Below are 15,667 nucleotides of genomic sequence, written 5' to 3'. Positions count from 1 at the left end.
AGTTGCCCAGGGAAGATAGACAGGACTTCCAGGAAATCTTGCAGGAAGGGGGCCTAGTATCTAACCAGGTCATCAGCGCGGCGGCGGACGGGGCGGATTTGGCTGCGCATGGGTATGCGCACGGAATCTGCGCTAGGAGGTCTTCCTGGCTACGGCTCACGGGTCTGAAACAGGAAGCACAGCAGCGCATTTTGAACCTCCCATTCAGCGGGAGTTCGTTGTTCGGTACCCACGCGGATGAAGAGATGGCCCGAATGAAAACGGAAGTCGACACGATGAGGGCAGTGGGCCTGGAACGTAAAAAAGACTTCAGGCGGAGGTACAGGCCGTATGACAGACGACCATTCCAGCAGAGGGTTCAAACCCCTCACTGGTCTCAGAGGCCACAACAACGACAGGGACGTCCCCTGTTTCAGGCACGTAGACCCACAAGAGACCGAGGGTCAAGTAGACCTCAACAGTCTACAGCAAAGACACCATCAAAGCAATGAGGCATTGCTTCCCTCAGCACTGTGCACCACTCCGGTGGGGGGAAGTGTTACGCATCATCTTCGCGAGTGGCACTCCATCACAAAAGACAAATGGGTGCTCAATATTGTCGAACATGGCTATTCTCTCCTTTTCAAAAAACCTCCTCCACACTTGCCGCCAGCAAGGTGTTTTCCTTCTCATCTCAGCCTGCTACGCAAGGAAGTTCTCGCACTCCTACAAAAGAAAGCTGTAGAAAAGGTTCCTCCGGCACAAAAAGGAAAAGGGGTGTACTCCCGTTACTTTCTGGTGGCGAAAAAAGGTCAACAGGGCCTCTTCAGGCCAATTCTGGACTTACGGCTCCTGAACAAGTACATAAGAAAACAAAAGTTCAGGATGCTAGCCCTTCACCAGATTGTCCCGCAACTGCATCAGGGAGACTGGATGTGCTCCATCGACCTACAGGATGCATATTTTCACATCCCAATAGCAACCAAACATCGGAAATTTTTACGTTTCCAGATAGCGTCACAGCACTACCAATTCAGAGTCCTTCCATTCGGCCTGAAGTCTGCACCCCGAGTCTTTTCAAAATGTGTAGCAGTGGTAGCGGCACACCTTCGAAGACAAAAAATATTCGTCTACCCCTACCTGGACGACTGGCTAGTGAAGGCCTCATCTCCGGATCAGGCGAGAAAACATCGAGATATCGTTCTAAGAACTTTCGAGTCTCTAGGTCTTCAAATCAACCACGACAAGTCAACCTTGATTCCAACACAAAACCTCCACTACCTGGGAGCGATACTAAACACAGAGCTCCAAAGAGTGTATCCTTCGGAGGAACGACTTTTATCAATCCACAGGAAGTGTCAACAACTATTAACAGCCGATGCACCTACAGCTCGTCAGGTGACATCGCTTCTGGGCTCCATGGCTTCATGCATCTTCATTGTCCCGAATGCCAGGCTACGCATGAGGCCCCTTCAGGAGGCATTAGAGAACAATTGGAGCCAAAAGACTGGTCACTGGGAGGACAGAGTTCGACTACCAGCAGTGGCTTTTCAATCACTACAATGGTGGATGCACAGACCTCACCTGTCGATAGGTTCTCCGTTTCACCAGACAATTCCAGTCGACACTCTGGTAACGGATGCGTCTCTTCAGGGTTGGGGTGCTCATCTGGGTTCCTTCCAAGCTCAGGGTCTGTGGTCCGACAAGGAAAAGAACTATCACATAAATCTACTGGAACTCAGAGCAGTCCATCTGGCTCTCAAATCTTTCTCTCCATTGGTTCAGGGGAAATCTATCCTAATTCAGACAGACAATACAACCACAATGTATTACCTGAACAAACAGGGGGGAACAAGATCACTACCTCTGTCTCGAGAATCCCAAACGATATGGCATTGGCTCCTGGCCAGGGGAATGTCTATCACAGCGGTACACCTGCCAGGTCAGCAAAACGTAGAGGCAGATTTCCTGAGCAGACATCTGGAAGACGCGCACGACTGGGTGCTACACGACGAAGTCGTCGAGGACATCTTCGGTCAATGGGGTCGACCCCAGTTGGATCTCTTTGCAGACGAAACAAACAAGAAATGCCCAGACTTCGCATCCAGGTTCTGCCGTCCGGGATCTCAAGGGAATGCCCTGTTGATCAACTGGTCAGGGACATTTCTCTACGCCTTTCCACCGATTCCCCTCATACCGGCAGTAATCAACAAATTTTACAACTCCAGAAGCAGAATGATTCTGATAGCGCCACAATGGCCCCGCCAATTCTGGTACACGGACCTACTCAACTTATCGGAAAGACCTCACAGGAGGTTGCCGTGCAGACCGGATCTCCTGAGCAGAATGGAAGGCAGAATCCTACATCCCAACCTTCCCTCTCTGAGCTTGACAGCATGGCTCCTGAATTCCTACAGTATGGGCACCTAGGGCTCTCACAGGAGTGCATGAGCATCTTGAAAGAGTCAAAACGACCTTCCACGCGGCGTTCTTATGCTTTTAAGTGGAAGAGATTTTACATCTGGTGCTCTCAACAAGGTATAAATCCCATACGAGCTCAGGAGGACGTCATACTGTCCTATTTACTTCATCTGGCGAAGTCTGGTCTGCAGGTATCTTCTATTAAGGTTCATTTGTCTGCAATTACAGCGTATCGTAAGTCGCCTTCTCAGGAATCCTTCTTTACGATACCTGTAGTCAAGGATTTTTTAGAAGGCTTGAAAAAGGTTTTTCCTCCCATTCGGAGACCTTCTCCTCCATGGGAACTGAATGTAGTCCTGTCAAAACTTATGGGCCCTCCTTTTGAACCTATCCACAAGGCCTCTTTACAGCACCTTACGTGGAAGACGGCTTTTTTGGTGGCCATTACTTCAGCGAGGAGGGTCAGCGAAATTCAGGCTCTGTCTTGCAGAGAACCGTACACGGTTTTTCACGATAATAGAGTGGTTCTGCGAACTCACCCATCTTTCCTTCCGAAGGTGGTGTCAGAATTCCATATCAATCAGACTATATCTTTACCGACTTTCTTTCCTAAGCCGGAGACTCCGGCTGAGAAAGCATTGCACTCTTTAGACTTGAAAAGAGTGCTGAAATTCTATTTGGACAAAACAAAACCGATTAGACATTCTAACCATTTGTTTCTAAATTATGGTCATTTAAGAACAGGAGAGGCAGCGTCTAAACGAACGATATCAAGATGGATTGTGTCTTGTATTGTTAACTCTTACCAACTGGCTAATAAGAGATTACTGGCTAGGCCAAAAGCGCATTCCACAAGGGGAAAAGCGGCTACTGCTGCCCTCCTTAACAATGTACCAATTTCCGAGATTTGTAAGGCTGCTACATGGAAGTCTGTGCATACCTTTACTAAGCATTACTGTTTAGACTCGGATGCAAGAGCGGATGCCCAGGTGGGGCAGGCCTCTCTTAGAAATCTATTTGCATGAATATATATCTTTTCCTGCACTTCTTTCAGACAGTCCGCAGAGTTTAGGGATGGGCTTGCTAATCTATTCAATGTTTATGACTATTGATGAGGATCCCCTGGAAGAGAAGGATAAGTTACTTACCTGTAAATCCTAGTTCTCTTCCAGGGGTATCCTCATCAAAGTCATAAACAACCCACCCTCCTCCCCGGACTCAAGTCTCCTGGAAGTGCAGGACAGATTATCTTTCTGATCAGTTACACAGATTGTCACCGTAAAAAAGTACTGACCTAACTGTGAACCAACTGTCACCTTCCCTTCACCCCTGAGGCATTGTGGGATACTGGAGGTGCTCAGGGTCTTAAAGGCACGGTGCCAAAGTTTTTATGGTTCTCCTGTGTTAACCTGCATGCAGCCTATTGGCTAAGAATGCTTCATTGTTTTTCAATGTAGTTTTTTCTATTTTTCTCTGCTATTTACTGCTGTTTACTTCCCTAAGTCCAGTTTTTGGGGGCTTAGGTAGATATTTATGATCTATTGTGATTTTATAATATAAAAAAAAAATATAAAAAAAAAAACTTGCATAGAAATAAAGCATTTTAGCCTATTTATGATTATAGCCTGCATTGCTGTTTTACACATGATGATATGTATGTATTTTATATATATGCTCCGGGGTCCCCGCACAAGGGCGGGAATATTCAATGTTTATGACTTTGATGAGGATACCCCTGGAAGAGAACTAGGATTTACAGGTAAGTAACTTATCCGTGTTTTCTTTCATGTGTATGAGTACTAAGTGTGACTACAGTGGCATTGCATGAGCTTTCCATGTCCCCTAGATAAGCCATCGCTTCTCATCCAGAGGCATGCTTCTAGACACTGACTACACTACACTAATAAGGGATACCTGGACCTGGTGTAAGTACCATAGGTACCCACTACACACCAGGCCAGCCTCCTACAGCATTTTAAAAAGCGTGTTTTGGAGCATGTAGAGGAGCTTAGAAAGGGTAATCATTTTGAACAGTGCAGCTTCTCCTAATAATATTAGTAGCACTCTTCAGGGTTTCACGTCATTCTTGAAGTTTAGTAAGAGGGTGTATAGGTTCCTGGTAAGAAATGCTTCAGCAGCCTTGGTGGTATGTGTCTAAGGGCCAGATGTATCATGAAGGCCTTTTGCGATTCGGAATTTGCGATTTTTAAGAAATTGCTATTTCCAACTCGCAAAATGCCATGTATCACATTTGCAAATGGGTAATAGCGATTTCTTAAAAATCGCAAATGCTATTACCGAATCGCAAATTGCGATACCGACCCCATCCGCACCTATGGGCCTGTTGGCCCATATCTGCAAAATGTTTTGCATTTCCAAAATTGCGATTTCTTAACTAGAAATCGCAATTTTGGAAATGCAAAGCCCCAGGGTGCTGGGTGCCTAAGGCCCCCTCTGCTGCACCCCAAAATTGTTTTTCACCATGTAAGGTGCACACATGCCAAAAGGGCATGTGTGCTTTACATGTAAATTTTAAAAATGCATTTTAAATGCATTTTTTAAATTTGCACATGGTTACCACCAAGTTCAACTTGGTGGTAAATAGCGAATCCTAAATGCCCAAATCGCATTTAGGAATTGCTTCATACATGTGCTAAGGAATCGCAAATTTGCGACTCTCTAAACAGGGTCGCAATTTTAAGGAAACACTATTTTAGCGATTCCTTAAAATTGCGTTCAGAATGTCTTTCATACATTCTGAAATGGCTTTTTGCATTCGCAAACGGGCATTCGCACCGTTTGCGAATGCAAAAAACCTTGATACATCTGGCCCTTAATTTCTAAAACCCTCCAGCAACACTGGACACTCTGTACCCTGATTATTTACCAAAAATCTGAAATATCTGTAAGTCACTTGATAGTTGTGCCTGGCTGTGCCACATGGAGAAGAAAATCGTTGGCATACAATGACAACCTATCATCCCACTCTTCTTCCCATCATAGTTTCTGCACAAAAGGGTGTTTACATATCCAACAGTCTTCATTACTACCAATGCACCCGATCTTCTCCAATTCAGTCTTGTTCCTCTGTTGATCATGATGCCAGATTTGTCTGAATTTACCAAATCATTTTCTACCCTCCTGAATCTAGTGACCAGCACTTTTGCTAGGATCTTAATTTCTGTGTTCAGTAAAGCAATGGGTCTGTAAAAGACGCAATCGTTGGGTTGCTTACCCTCCTTCAGTATAGTTGCTGTAGTGTCCAGTTGCTGGTTATATGGGAGATGTCCCATCTCATGGGGAGAGAATGCTTGCCATACTTTTGTACAATTCTACTAGTACGCCGTTCAGCCCCCCGGGGGTTTACCCAATTGGAGGTCTCTTATAGTCCCTGCTGTCTTATCTTTACCGATATCAGCATTCAGGCTCTAGATGTTTTCCTGTGAGAGCCTTGGCAGCTTAATATCTATTAAAAATTCTTGTCGCTCTGTCAGTGTTTTTGTATTAGAGGATATATATACGTTGCAGCAGTGTTTTGCAAATTCTGCTGCAATCTACCTATCTTCACTAATCTTAAGTCCTGAAGCCACATCTAGTTCTTGTACATATTTTCTGTCACACTCTCTCTGGCTCAGCCAGGCAAGGAGCATCTCAGCCTGATTCCTGACCTCATACAGCCCCCGTTGGAAGGCCATGGACGGTGTCCAGGCATTGTATTTTACCACATTGCCATATTTTTGCTACTTAAGGTATAATTGGTACCCCAAGCGGTCATTCGTCTGAGTGAAAGTCTTGTTCTAATTGAAAATATCTTCTTCCAATTTGTCAGCCTTTGTTTTTTAACATCCACAATCAGGCAAATGGCCTGTTCCCTCAGGAGCGCCTTGTAGGCTTCCCAGATTGTAATACTAATCTTCTGAAACCATAGTCTCCTGAAAATAGAGAGTTGTGCCCTCTCTTATTTTGACAATCAGGTCTTTCCGCTTGAGGCACCATGGGTCAGGCACCAACTCCTTCCAACCCCTCGGTATTGTCCCTGGAGTTCCACCCATAATGGGGAATCGTTGACAATTACTCTGGCAAGTAGTCTGGCTCCTTGGACATGACCCAGGTGCATGTGGTGCGTGAGAAAGTAGTCCAATAAAGAAAAGTTATGCTGTATGCCCAAATAGGTGTAGGATTTGGCCATCGGCAAGGGGCCTACTCCTGCTTCACCTTATCCTGGCATTTTCCTATCCAGTTTATTCCTCAGGATTAAATTAAGATGGAAATAGCTGTTCTTAGCTGTGATAATGAAAAAGGTAATATGTTATGAGCATAAGCCAGAGGGGATCAAGGCCCTAGCAGAAACCTGCTCCGAAGTAGAGGAACACTTATCCATTCAAAGCCATGCTGGGTGAAAAGCCAAGTTTTCAGTAGTATTTTTTTAAAGATTGAAAATTAGGTAAGCTATGTAAGAAGTGGCAGTTACAAATTCAAAATATAATAAAGATCTGCTGCAAAGGTTCTTACAGTAGGCTTCTTAGTTTACAACTCTTTCTTTTTTGTTGCAATAGAATTAATTCAAAACTTGAAGCTCAGCTCAAACAAATGGAACAGGACAACATGGTAAAATTGCGTCATATTGCAGAGGATCACATACGGATAACGAATGCAAAGTAAGTACAATTGTGCATCACAAGTTTTCTTTACTTTTAGCAACATGTTTGACCTCATTGAGTGATTAATCCTCTATAGAAATTGGTTTGTGGTCTCTGCATGGCCTAGAATCATATATTTAACTGATATAATTTTTTTTTATTTGCGCCTCATTTCACAGTGTAGGAATTACAGGCAGAGATAACATACCTCTTGTTTTTTTGTTGCTGATCCCCACTATTTCTCGGTTTCTTGATCTATGAGGTAGACAGGTGGGGCCATGATGCCTGCCATTTCCACTTAGAAAGTTGCAAGAAATCGCTAGTGTCACTTGATCATCCTCTCTGGGATGCACAGCGTCAGATCCTTACCACTGCCCCTCCCAAAAAAGCAGACATATTTATTTTCTTAAGAGGTATTTGTCAGGATGGCTTGCAACTTACATACACAAATGTTAGTACACTTTCGAGAGAGCGTGCAGCTCAGCCAACAAATGTGATTCCATATCACGGTAAGTGCTAAGTCTGCACCCGATCTTCTCCAATTCAGTCTTGTTCCTCTGTTGATCATGATGCTAAGTCTGCCAGATCTTTTTCATTAAAGGACCTATGCTGTTTAATTCTTTGCTAATTAAAATGACGCTTCTATCTTCCTCTTGCTTTTTCACTTTATCTTGACCTCCTTTCTTCACACACTCCCCCCTCTCCACTTTCTCTCTTTTGGCCCTTTCTTCACTCTTTCTCTGTTCCTACCTCACTGTCACTTTTGCTCACTCACTCTACCTTCCTCTCTCCATCTTCTTATTCTGTGTCCCTACTTGTTTTCCCTTATGTCTCTATCTCTTATCTCCCTTTGTCCGCCATCTCCTCTTCCCCAACCGGTTCTGTCTGTCTCTCTTGTTCAATCAATTGCACTCCCCCCCTCAAGCTCCCCTTTACTGGTTTGCCTTTCTTTAGAGTATAGTACTTATCCTACTTTTACTTTTGGAGTTGTTTATTATGTAAATGGCAGTATTAGTAAACAGTGATCTGGTTCATACTTAAGCATTTTTACTTTCTTAGCAGGTTGCGAAACACTGATGTTAGCAGACGAAAGTGGTTGGTGCCTGGCTCAGAATATTCACCCTTTACAGGGCAGCACTTGGACAATGATCAGAGTATTTTGGACAACAAACTGCAGGATACTTACCTTCCAAACCGGTAAGGCCAGCTTGGAAATCGTTCTTTAACGGACTCTATTTTGAAGAAAGGGAAATCTTACAACTATCTATCAAGCTCACCATGCTTATTACTATAGTGGTGGATAAATCACTAAAAGAAAACATTGCACTGTTCTTCACACTAAATCGTATTAGCAATGTTCAAAAAATGAGTCTTTTCCACAGACATCTGATGTCAGTGGAAATGCAGCATATTTGTCCATTTCTGGTGGCGAGCTGGCATGACAGAGCCTTGCCTAACTGGGTTTCTTTGCAGGTCAATTTGGTACAGGGTAAATTTGAAGGCCATGGCCAGTGGGCTCAGACATCTTAATGTTAGATCATACTCCCAGAGTCAAAGGCCAAAGCCCACAAATTGCATCTTCAAAGGCAATGGGAGCAGGCTGTAGCCTGGTGCCCTGATTTGTTGTCTGTACAGTGGGATGACGGTCTCAGAAGGTTACACCTTGTACTGAAATCTGCCTTTTATAGTTAGCTTTGCAGGAGTAACTCCCACATAGTGCATTGCAAAAGATCACAGATGGCATCACACATGATTTCATTGATATGCTCTTCTACTAGAGCCACAATTTTAAGGAAGCCCATTTTTCAAGAATAATGCCAATGAAATATTCAAATTTCACATGTCTGCTCGTAAGCATAGATCTACTGAGGTTTTACATATGACGTTGTGCTAGATTAGCAGCCCCATGACAATTTCTCATTGAGCAAGGAAATTGTTTTGTATCAAAGATCAGTACAAGAATCAAGAATTTTGCATGCTGAGCCGAAAGATACATATTTGTGTACAAAGAGTAACTTAGTGAATTATATTGCAAATGGCTGTGCAACCCTCTCCCATGCGGATACTGATGGCATTCTGTTTAAAATGAGGCGAATATTTAGAGACTTAATTGCTGGCATTTCTAGGGCCGCAGGTCTGAGTCTTACGTTGCTGTGACCAAGGGCAAACTGACTGCCCTTCTTCTCTTAGATGCTGTCCTTCAACAAGTGAACCACCCTACCGAAGCACCTGAGTCAAGGATGAATTTGTGCCTCTAATTCCGGCTCAGTACTTCTTACCTTTCTCAAAAGGGCAAAAAGAAAGTGCTCGGGCTTCTATGATAAGGAACTCTACTTGCACAACTCAAGGCTATTCCATTCAAGTTTATGTCCATGATTTCATCTAAGGACGTTTACTGACTTTTCTGATGGCCAGACCTTTCTTTAACATCAGTTCTCCATAATGCAGGGATTTCATAGCGTTGTTAAATGTTGGGATCACCATAACTGGTTTAACAGTATCCAGGATTCAAACAGACATGGCCCATCAAAGAGCTGCTACACCTGCTTTACCTCCACTCAATGAGAGAAGCATAATTGATTCAATTCCTAACTTATAGCAATCATGTCCTTCCTTGGCACACCCTATTTGCCAAAGGTACAACTACACTTGGGTCATTGGAATGAGGAATCGATCTTCAGTCAGTTTATGTTTCAATCTTAAAAAAGCGCTTGAGAGAATTCTTGAGCAACCTCATTTGGTGGTCTCAGATACTCATGTATTCAGTTTGCAAATCATAATTCTGATATTACTTTGTAACTCTAATTTTGGAAATTAATGGTCGAGCCCCGTCTAAATGGTTTGTTATCTAGTGCTTTGTGGCATGAACATTGCACATTTCATAATAGCTATGCCATTTTTTTTGTAGAGTTAAAAATATTTAACTAAATTCACTTAAAGCCCTAGCAACCATTATTAAGATTACCCAATTCAACTGTCTTTACTTCATTTGCCTCTAACTGAGAAAGTACTGTCTGTGCTTGCTGGGATTTCAGCCAGATCTTTGAAGCACTTCAAGTTATTTCCAGTTACCTTTTGGCAGAAAGTATCTCCCTAATGTGATGGCATACTGTCTTGCAAACCATACATGAATTCCTTTAGGATCTTGAACCTATAACATTACAAACAGCCAGCACGTCACTAGCTGATCCGAATAAATATAGAGCTGGATGCTGCAGCACCGTCGAGAGTTAAATCCCCTAAAAAAGGAAACTTTTGTTCCTTTCCTCAGCTTTGTTGCTGCTCTCCGTTCACAAATGTAAACTACACCTGGATGCTTACATCAACGATATGGTGAAAGGAGCAAAATTAGTACTGCTGGGAAATATAAAAAAACTACACTCAAGATTCCTATCTTGCAGTTCAGGCTTGCATTGTCACGTAGGCTCTCATTATTCTAATGAGACTACTGGATTTTGAGCAGCAGAATCTCCTGCGGTGTGGAAGACTGAGTCTTACCCAGTACAGGTGACACCTGTCGACCCAATCCGGGTTTTGCTCTGGCTAACTAGCAGTGCCTCATCTACCAAAGGGCAGGGATGATTGGGCAGTCGAGGGCATGACATAACTGATTTCTCAGGGAAATCGTGGTGACTCAGGTCTCATCCGTTTCTCTCAGTTACATTACATTAGTCTCACATACACAATGACAGACAGAGGCAGTGTATGTTTCAATAAAGTTTTAATGAGGCAACTGCATCTTAGATAGCAAAGCATGTACTGCAATAACCAGAACGATACAGCATGTCCGAATTAAAATTGTGACAAGGAGACTGAAGCATATAAATAACGCTACCCCATTGTCATTAGAGTCAATAGACTAATTCCTACCTAGGCTATAACAGAACACAGCATGTTAAGCTCTAATTCAGCCCTTCAGGTTCCCCTGGGAATACATCATCCCCCATACCTGAGCAAAGGCCTGAAGTCTGCATAAGCAGCTGCAGCGAAGCGTTCAGCAATCAGCATACAGTTGTGGTCTTCTGGCTGGAATCTCCCTCTAACGTGTAAGGGACAAGGAATTGTTTTTATAATAAAACAGCTGATGTTCTGAGAAAATATCCCTACGTAAGGATGTGTTTTTTTCCCTTGAACACCAGAGACAAAACTTTTACCACGTTCACCGACAATCTATTTCACTACAGCCTTGAACGAAGCACAGAGTGAGCAAGAATATCTTGTTTGAGAACATAGTGCTGGCCTAAGCAAAAACAGTTAGATATGGAGAAATTAAAACAAGACCGCTAAAGTGGCTTTTGTTAAAATAATAAATAAAGCTAAATAAAATATATCTAGGTTAAAGTGCACAGCGGCAGGCCTAATGTGCTAACACAACCTGCATGGAGCTATAACTTAAATGGCTACACAACAGCATCTTGTCCATCCTTACATGTAGCAGGAATGTCCTAAAGGACTTCCCAAAACCCCCTTGTCTCAGTAAAATCAGTACAACACACTGGAGGCAGATTGATGATGGACATGTACTCTTCACCCTTATTTCTGTGGTCCTTATATTTATACAGTGGCTAATAGTGGAGGCTTGGTGCAACTTTCAAATAAACCTCTATCACTCTTAAAACTTTCCACTGGTCTTCTCTTAGGCATGTGCCCAACAACCATTCTTTCTCAGGAGGAGCTCAGGCTCTGTGCAGAAGAAGGCAAACTTCACACGAGAAACTCATCAACAATTTGGAATTCTCTCACGATTGAAATGTGCTTAGCTCCTTTTCTTATCAGATGCAGTAAACAGTTAAAACTTTATTTCTGTGATAATGCCATGGCATCCACTAACTTGGAACTTGAGGCCCACATAGGCGCATTCTCCTCATGTTATTCCATCAGTTGTAAACATTGATGGAGGGGAGAAAGTGGCTCAAGCATGTATTAGACTTCTTGCCAGATCAACTGCCATGTGACTCATGCTGTGTTTTACCACCTATCATTTCCTGGTCAGGTAACCACCCACTTCACTCAACTATCTAAACGCTTCAGCAATGAAGAGCAGATTGAACATGCCAGCCGTCATTAGGCATCTTTGTTGATGTTCCTAATTGTGTTTATTTGCAGTTTTTTTTTTATAGCACACAGCAGCCCCACCTCTCTCTGAGTGCTCTACAGTAGGTGATTCTTGACAATACCAATGACTGTACTGCCATTTCTAAGAGAGACTTCTAACCACAGATTTCTCCCCTTACAAAATTCCCCAAGCATCAGACTAGATCTGGAAAATCTTGAGCAGTACCTCTGCCCGCTTTTAGACAGTGTAATTCTGCACCCCGTCTACGTCTTACGCATCGGAGGTGATGTTGCTGTGCCACCCTGGTGCGCTGACATCAGTTCTTTTCTTTCTATGCCAACAGTCCTGTTCCAGGGAGCTACCTCTCTCATTTTGTTACTTTTTTTCAAACTTTGTTTTTTTTTTTAACCCTTTTTGGAGCAGCTGCTCATAGTGTGCTTAGGAACATGTCCCGTTCAAAACCTTTTTAAACCTTGGAGGATCTGTCACAGACAAATGTTGGTGCTGGATCCTCACTTGGTCTGCATCTGGTACCTAGGGTTGAGCTACGATTCCATGCCTTCGATGAGTTCAAGTCCATGCACCCCAAGACAGACCACGATTAGGCAAAGATGCCTCCATTTTCCCCACTTCCACTGCTTCAAGGCCCCGCTTCCACGCTCCATCTGCAGAGCCAGCGTCTGGCCCGGCTTTGCACTTTCCAGAGTTTCCTGGAGCCAGATCAACTCTTGCTGAGTTGAAGAAATTCTACGACACCATGCATGCCATGTTTGGGCCACCGTCTGTCTCTCTCTCTGGCGCACCTTCAGGCCCCAAGGAGCTGAGAGGTGCCCCTGCTGGGTACCGGTGGCGGGTTCACCCCTATCGCCAGCAGAGCCCTCTGGATCCACCCACGATGCCGAAAGCACCACCACAGGTGCCTTCTTCCTCACTGGCTCCATTCCATCCAACACCGCTTGCCAGCGAACCCATCATCCCCAGCTCCAAATCAGTGCAATCCTGGTGCCATTGTACATCTCTGCAATTACCGTCCAGGCCCTACCAACTCCTGAACTTACCACCCCTAGATAGACTCTACTTTCCTGATGGGCTAGATAAAGAAGGGTTGGTCCCTTTGAGTACGACTCTGAGTCAGAAGAAAACTGAAATGAGGAGCTCAGTGATACCAGTGGCTTGGACACCTCTCTGGAATCTGGCATGCTTAAAAAGGATGGCCGCCTCCGCCCTATACTAAATCCACCCTCTCAACTACTTTCTGAGGAATGAAAAATTCAAGATGCTCACTTTGGCTCAGATTCTGGCTGTCTGAACCCTGGAGACTGAATGGCAGCGCTAGACCTACAGGATGTGTATTTCCACATCTCCAACATGCCAGCCCACAGGCGTTACCTGCCGATCACTGTGGACCATGAGCATTTCCAATTTTCTGTGCTTCCTTTCGTCCTACCAGTCTCTCAGGTGTTCACAAAAGTGATTGCGGTGGTTGTAGCCCATCTGCGAAGGTCAGGGTTACAGTCTTTCCCTACCTCGATGACTGGCTGCTTAAGGTGGGCTTGCTCCAGACTATGGTGGAAATTCTTCATTTGCTGGGATGCACTGTCAGTGTGAAGAAGTCACATCTGTTCCCCTCTCAGACCCTGCCTTTCATTGGAACAATTCTGGACCCAGTGCAATTCTGCACCTATCCTCAGATAGTCCAAGATATTCAGGATATGATTCTGACATTTCAGCCAATACCCTGGAATTCAGTAAGACTGAGGCTGCTGGGTCTCATGGCCTCCTGCATCCTGCTGGTAAAGCATGTTGGCTCTGCAGTAGGATCTGAAGTCCCAGTGGGTGCAGGATCAGTCCCGATATCTCTCCAACTTGGTTCATTTATTGAAGGGGACTGCAGAAGCTATGCAGCGGTGGCTGACGAACTGCAATAGGGTCAGCAGCAGACTCCTCCCCCTTCCCCACCCAGAGCTTACATTAGTGGCTTATGCATCACTCATAGGTGAAGACGGCCTTCTAAGAGAGGGGTTGGGATCAAAGACACAAAAAGTATGCTATCCCAATTTCCTGAGCATCAGTCCTTCGATCAGGTTACCCGCAAGGAGGACCTTCTGTTGCAGCAACAGAGCATGGTCCTGCACCTGAACCTGTACTGTCTCCGCCTTCATGACTGGAGATAGAGCAGGAACAAATTGTTCGATCTCCCTCCTGACGCCTGTGATGTCATCTTGGCAGCTAGGCATCCTCCACCCGGACAGTATTCACCTGCCATTGGGATACATTTGTGGCTTAGTGCTCCATTGTTTATTATTTTTTGCTTGTTGTTTGTTCTTTCGCTAGTCCAGCAAGGTCTTGCCCCTGGCACTGTTAAGTTTTTTTTTGTCTACATACAGTTTTGTGCGACTGACAAACCAATTCTCTTTGTTCAAGTCATCGGCTGTGACAAGGTTTCTAAAGGATTTACACCATCTGTTTCCTCCCACTCCCTTTGTTATACCCCAATGAGTTCTCAATCTAGTCCTGACAATCTTGATATGTGCCCTCTTTGAGCCCTTTCAAAGCTGCCCTTTGCAGCTGTTGACTCTCATACGGTCTTTCTGGTTGCCATTACATCGGCGGGGAGGGTTAGCGAGCTTCAGGCTTTGTATGTTAACCCTCCATACACCAGCTTCTACCCAGACAAAACTGGTTCTTGGGACACATGCTTCTTTTTTTTACCAAAGATGGTCATTCTTTTTCACATCGGCTAGAACATCACGTTTCCTACTTTTTTTGTTGTTGTTGCTCCATCTCATTTTCTGAGGAGTAGAGACTCCTTCACTTGGACACAAATAGAGCCCTCTCTTACATCGATTGCACCAAAGGTCACCAAGTGGACGATCAACTCTTTATTGAGTTTGCTGGGGTAAAGAAAGGCAAAGCAGACCAGAATGGAACCTTCTCTCGATATTTTGTGCTCTGCATTAAAATCTGCTGTGCACTAGCTAAGAAGCAGCCTCCGGAGGGCTTGCAGGCCCATTCCACCAGGACAAAGGACACTACTATTGCGTTAGCACATGAGGTACCTGTACTGGATATTTGCCAAGCTGCTACGTGGGCTTCACTTCACTTGTTCACAAAGCACTACTGCTCGGACAGTCAGGTCCGTTAGGATGGGCATGTCACCCTTTCGGTCCTCCAGGACTTTGTGATCTGAGCCTGTTCGCAGATCCACCTCTGGGGATGTATTGCTTGGGGATCTATTCTAAGGTGAGTAATCTGATGTTAAAAGTCTCTCAGAAGAAAAAGTTACTTACCTTCGGTAACACTTTTTCTGATAGTAACTTTGCCTAACCACAGATTCCTCACTGGCCTTCTATCTTCCTCACTCTGCAATGTGGGCTCTTCACCCTAAAGTCTGCACACACGTCACACGTTGTTCAGTCGTGGCTCTGTGTTTTGGCATGGAAATAGTCACAAAAGACACTGATGTCAGTGCACCGGGGTGGCGCATATAAGGCACCACAGCATCCCTTACCACGCAGCCAATGCCAACAAGGAACTGAACGATGTCACCTACCGGTGGGCAGAGGTAGTG

General features: G+C 44.4%; 1 protein-coding gene across 4 annotated transcripts in view; it reads left to right on the top strand.

Moving 5' to 3' along the window:
- Positions 1 to 15,667, top strand: part of MPHOSPH9 (M-phase phosphoprotein 9) — a 311,640-nt gene that overhangs the window by 195,682 nt on the left and 100,291 nt on the right. For 3 of the 4 annotated variants that reach the window (XM_069214980.1, XM_069214979.1, XM_069214978.1), the window contains exons 16-17: positions 6,957 to 7,058; positions 8,100 to 8,237. In XM_069214980.1, coding sequence (XP_069071081.1) covers positions 6,957 to 7,058; positions 8,100 to 8,237 — 240 coding nt within the window. The remainder of the gene's footprint in view (positions 1 to 6,956; positions 7,059 to 8,099; positions 8,238 to 15,667) is intronic. The other variant, XM_069214981.1, reaches the window with a different exon arrangement.

The sequence above is a fragment of the Pleurodeles waltl genome, chromosome 11, assembly GCF_031143425.1.
Source record: "Pleurodeles waltl isolate 20211129_DDA chromosome 11, aPleWal1.hap1.20221129, whole genome shotgun sequence".
In the NCBI taxonomy this organism is placed as follows: Eukaryota; Metazoa; Chordata; class Amphibia; order Caudata; family Salamandridae; genus Pleurodeles; species Pleurodeles waltl.
Note: the sequence above shows the minus strand (reverse complement) of the source record. Positions and strands in the feature narration are given on the sequence as shown.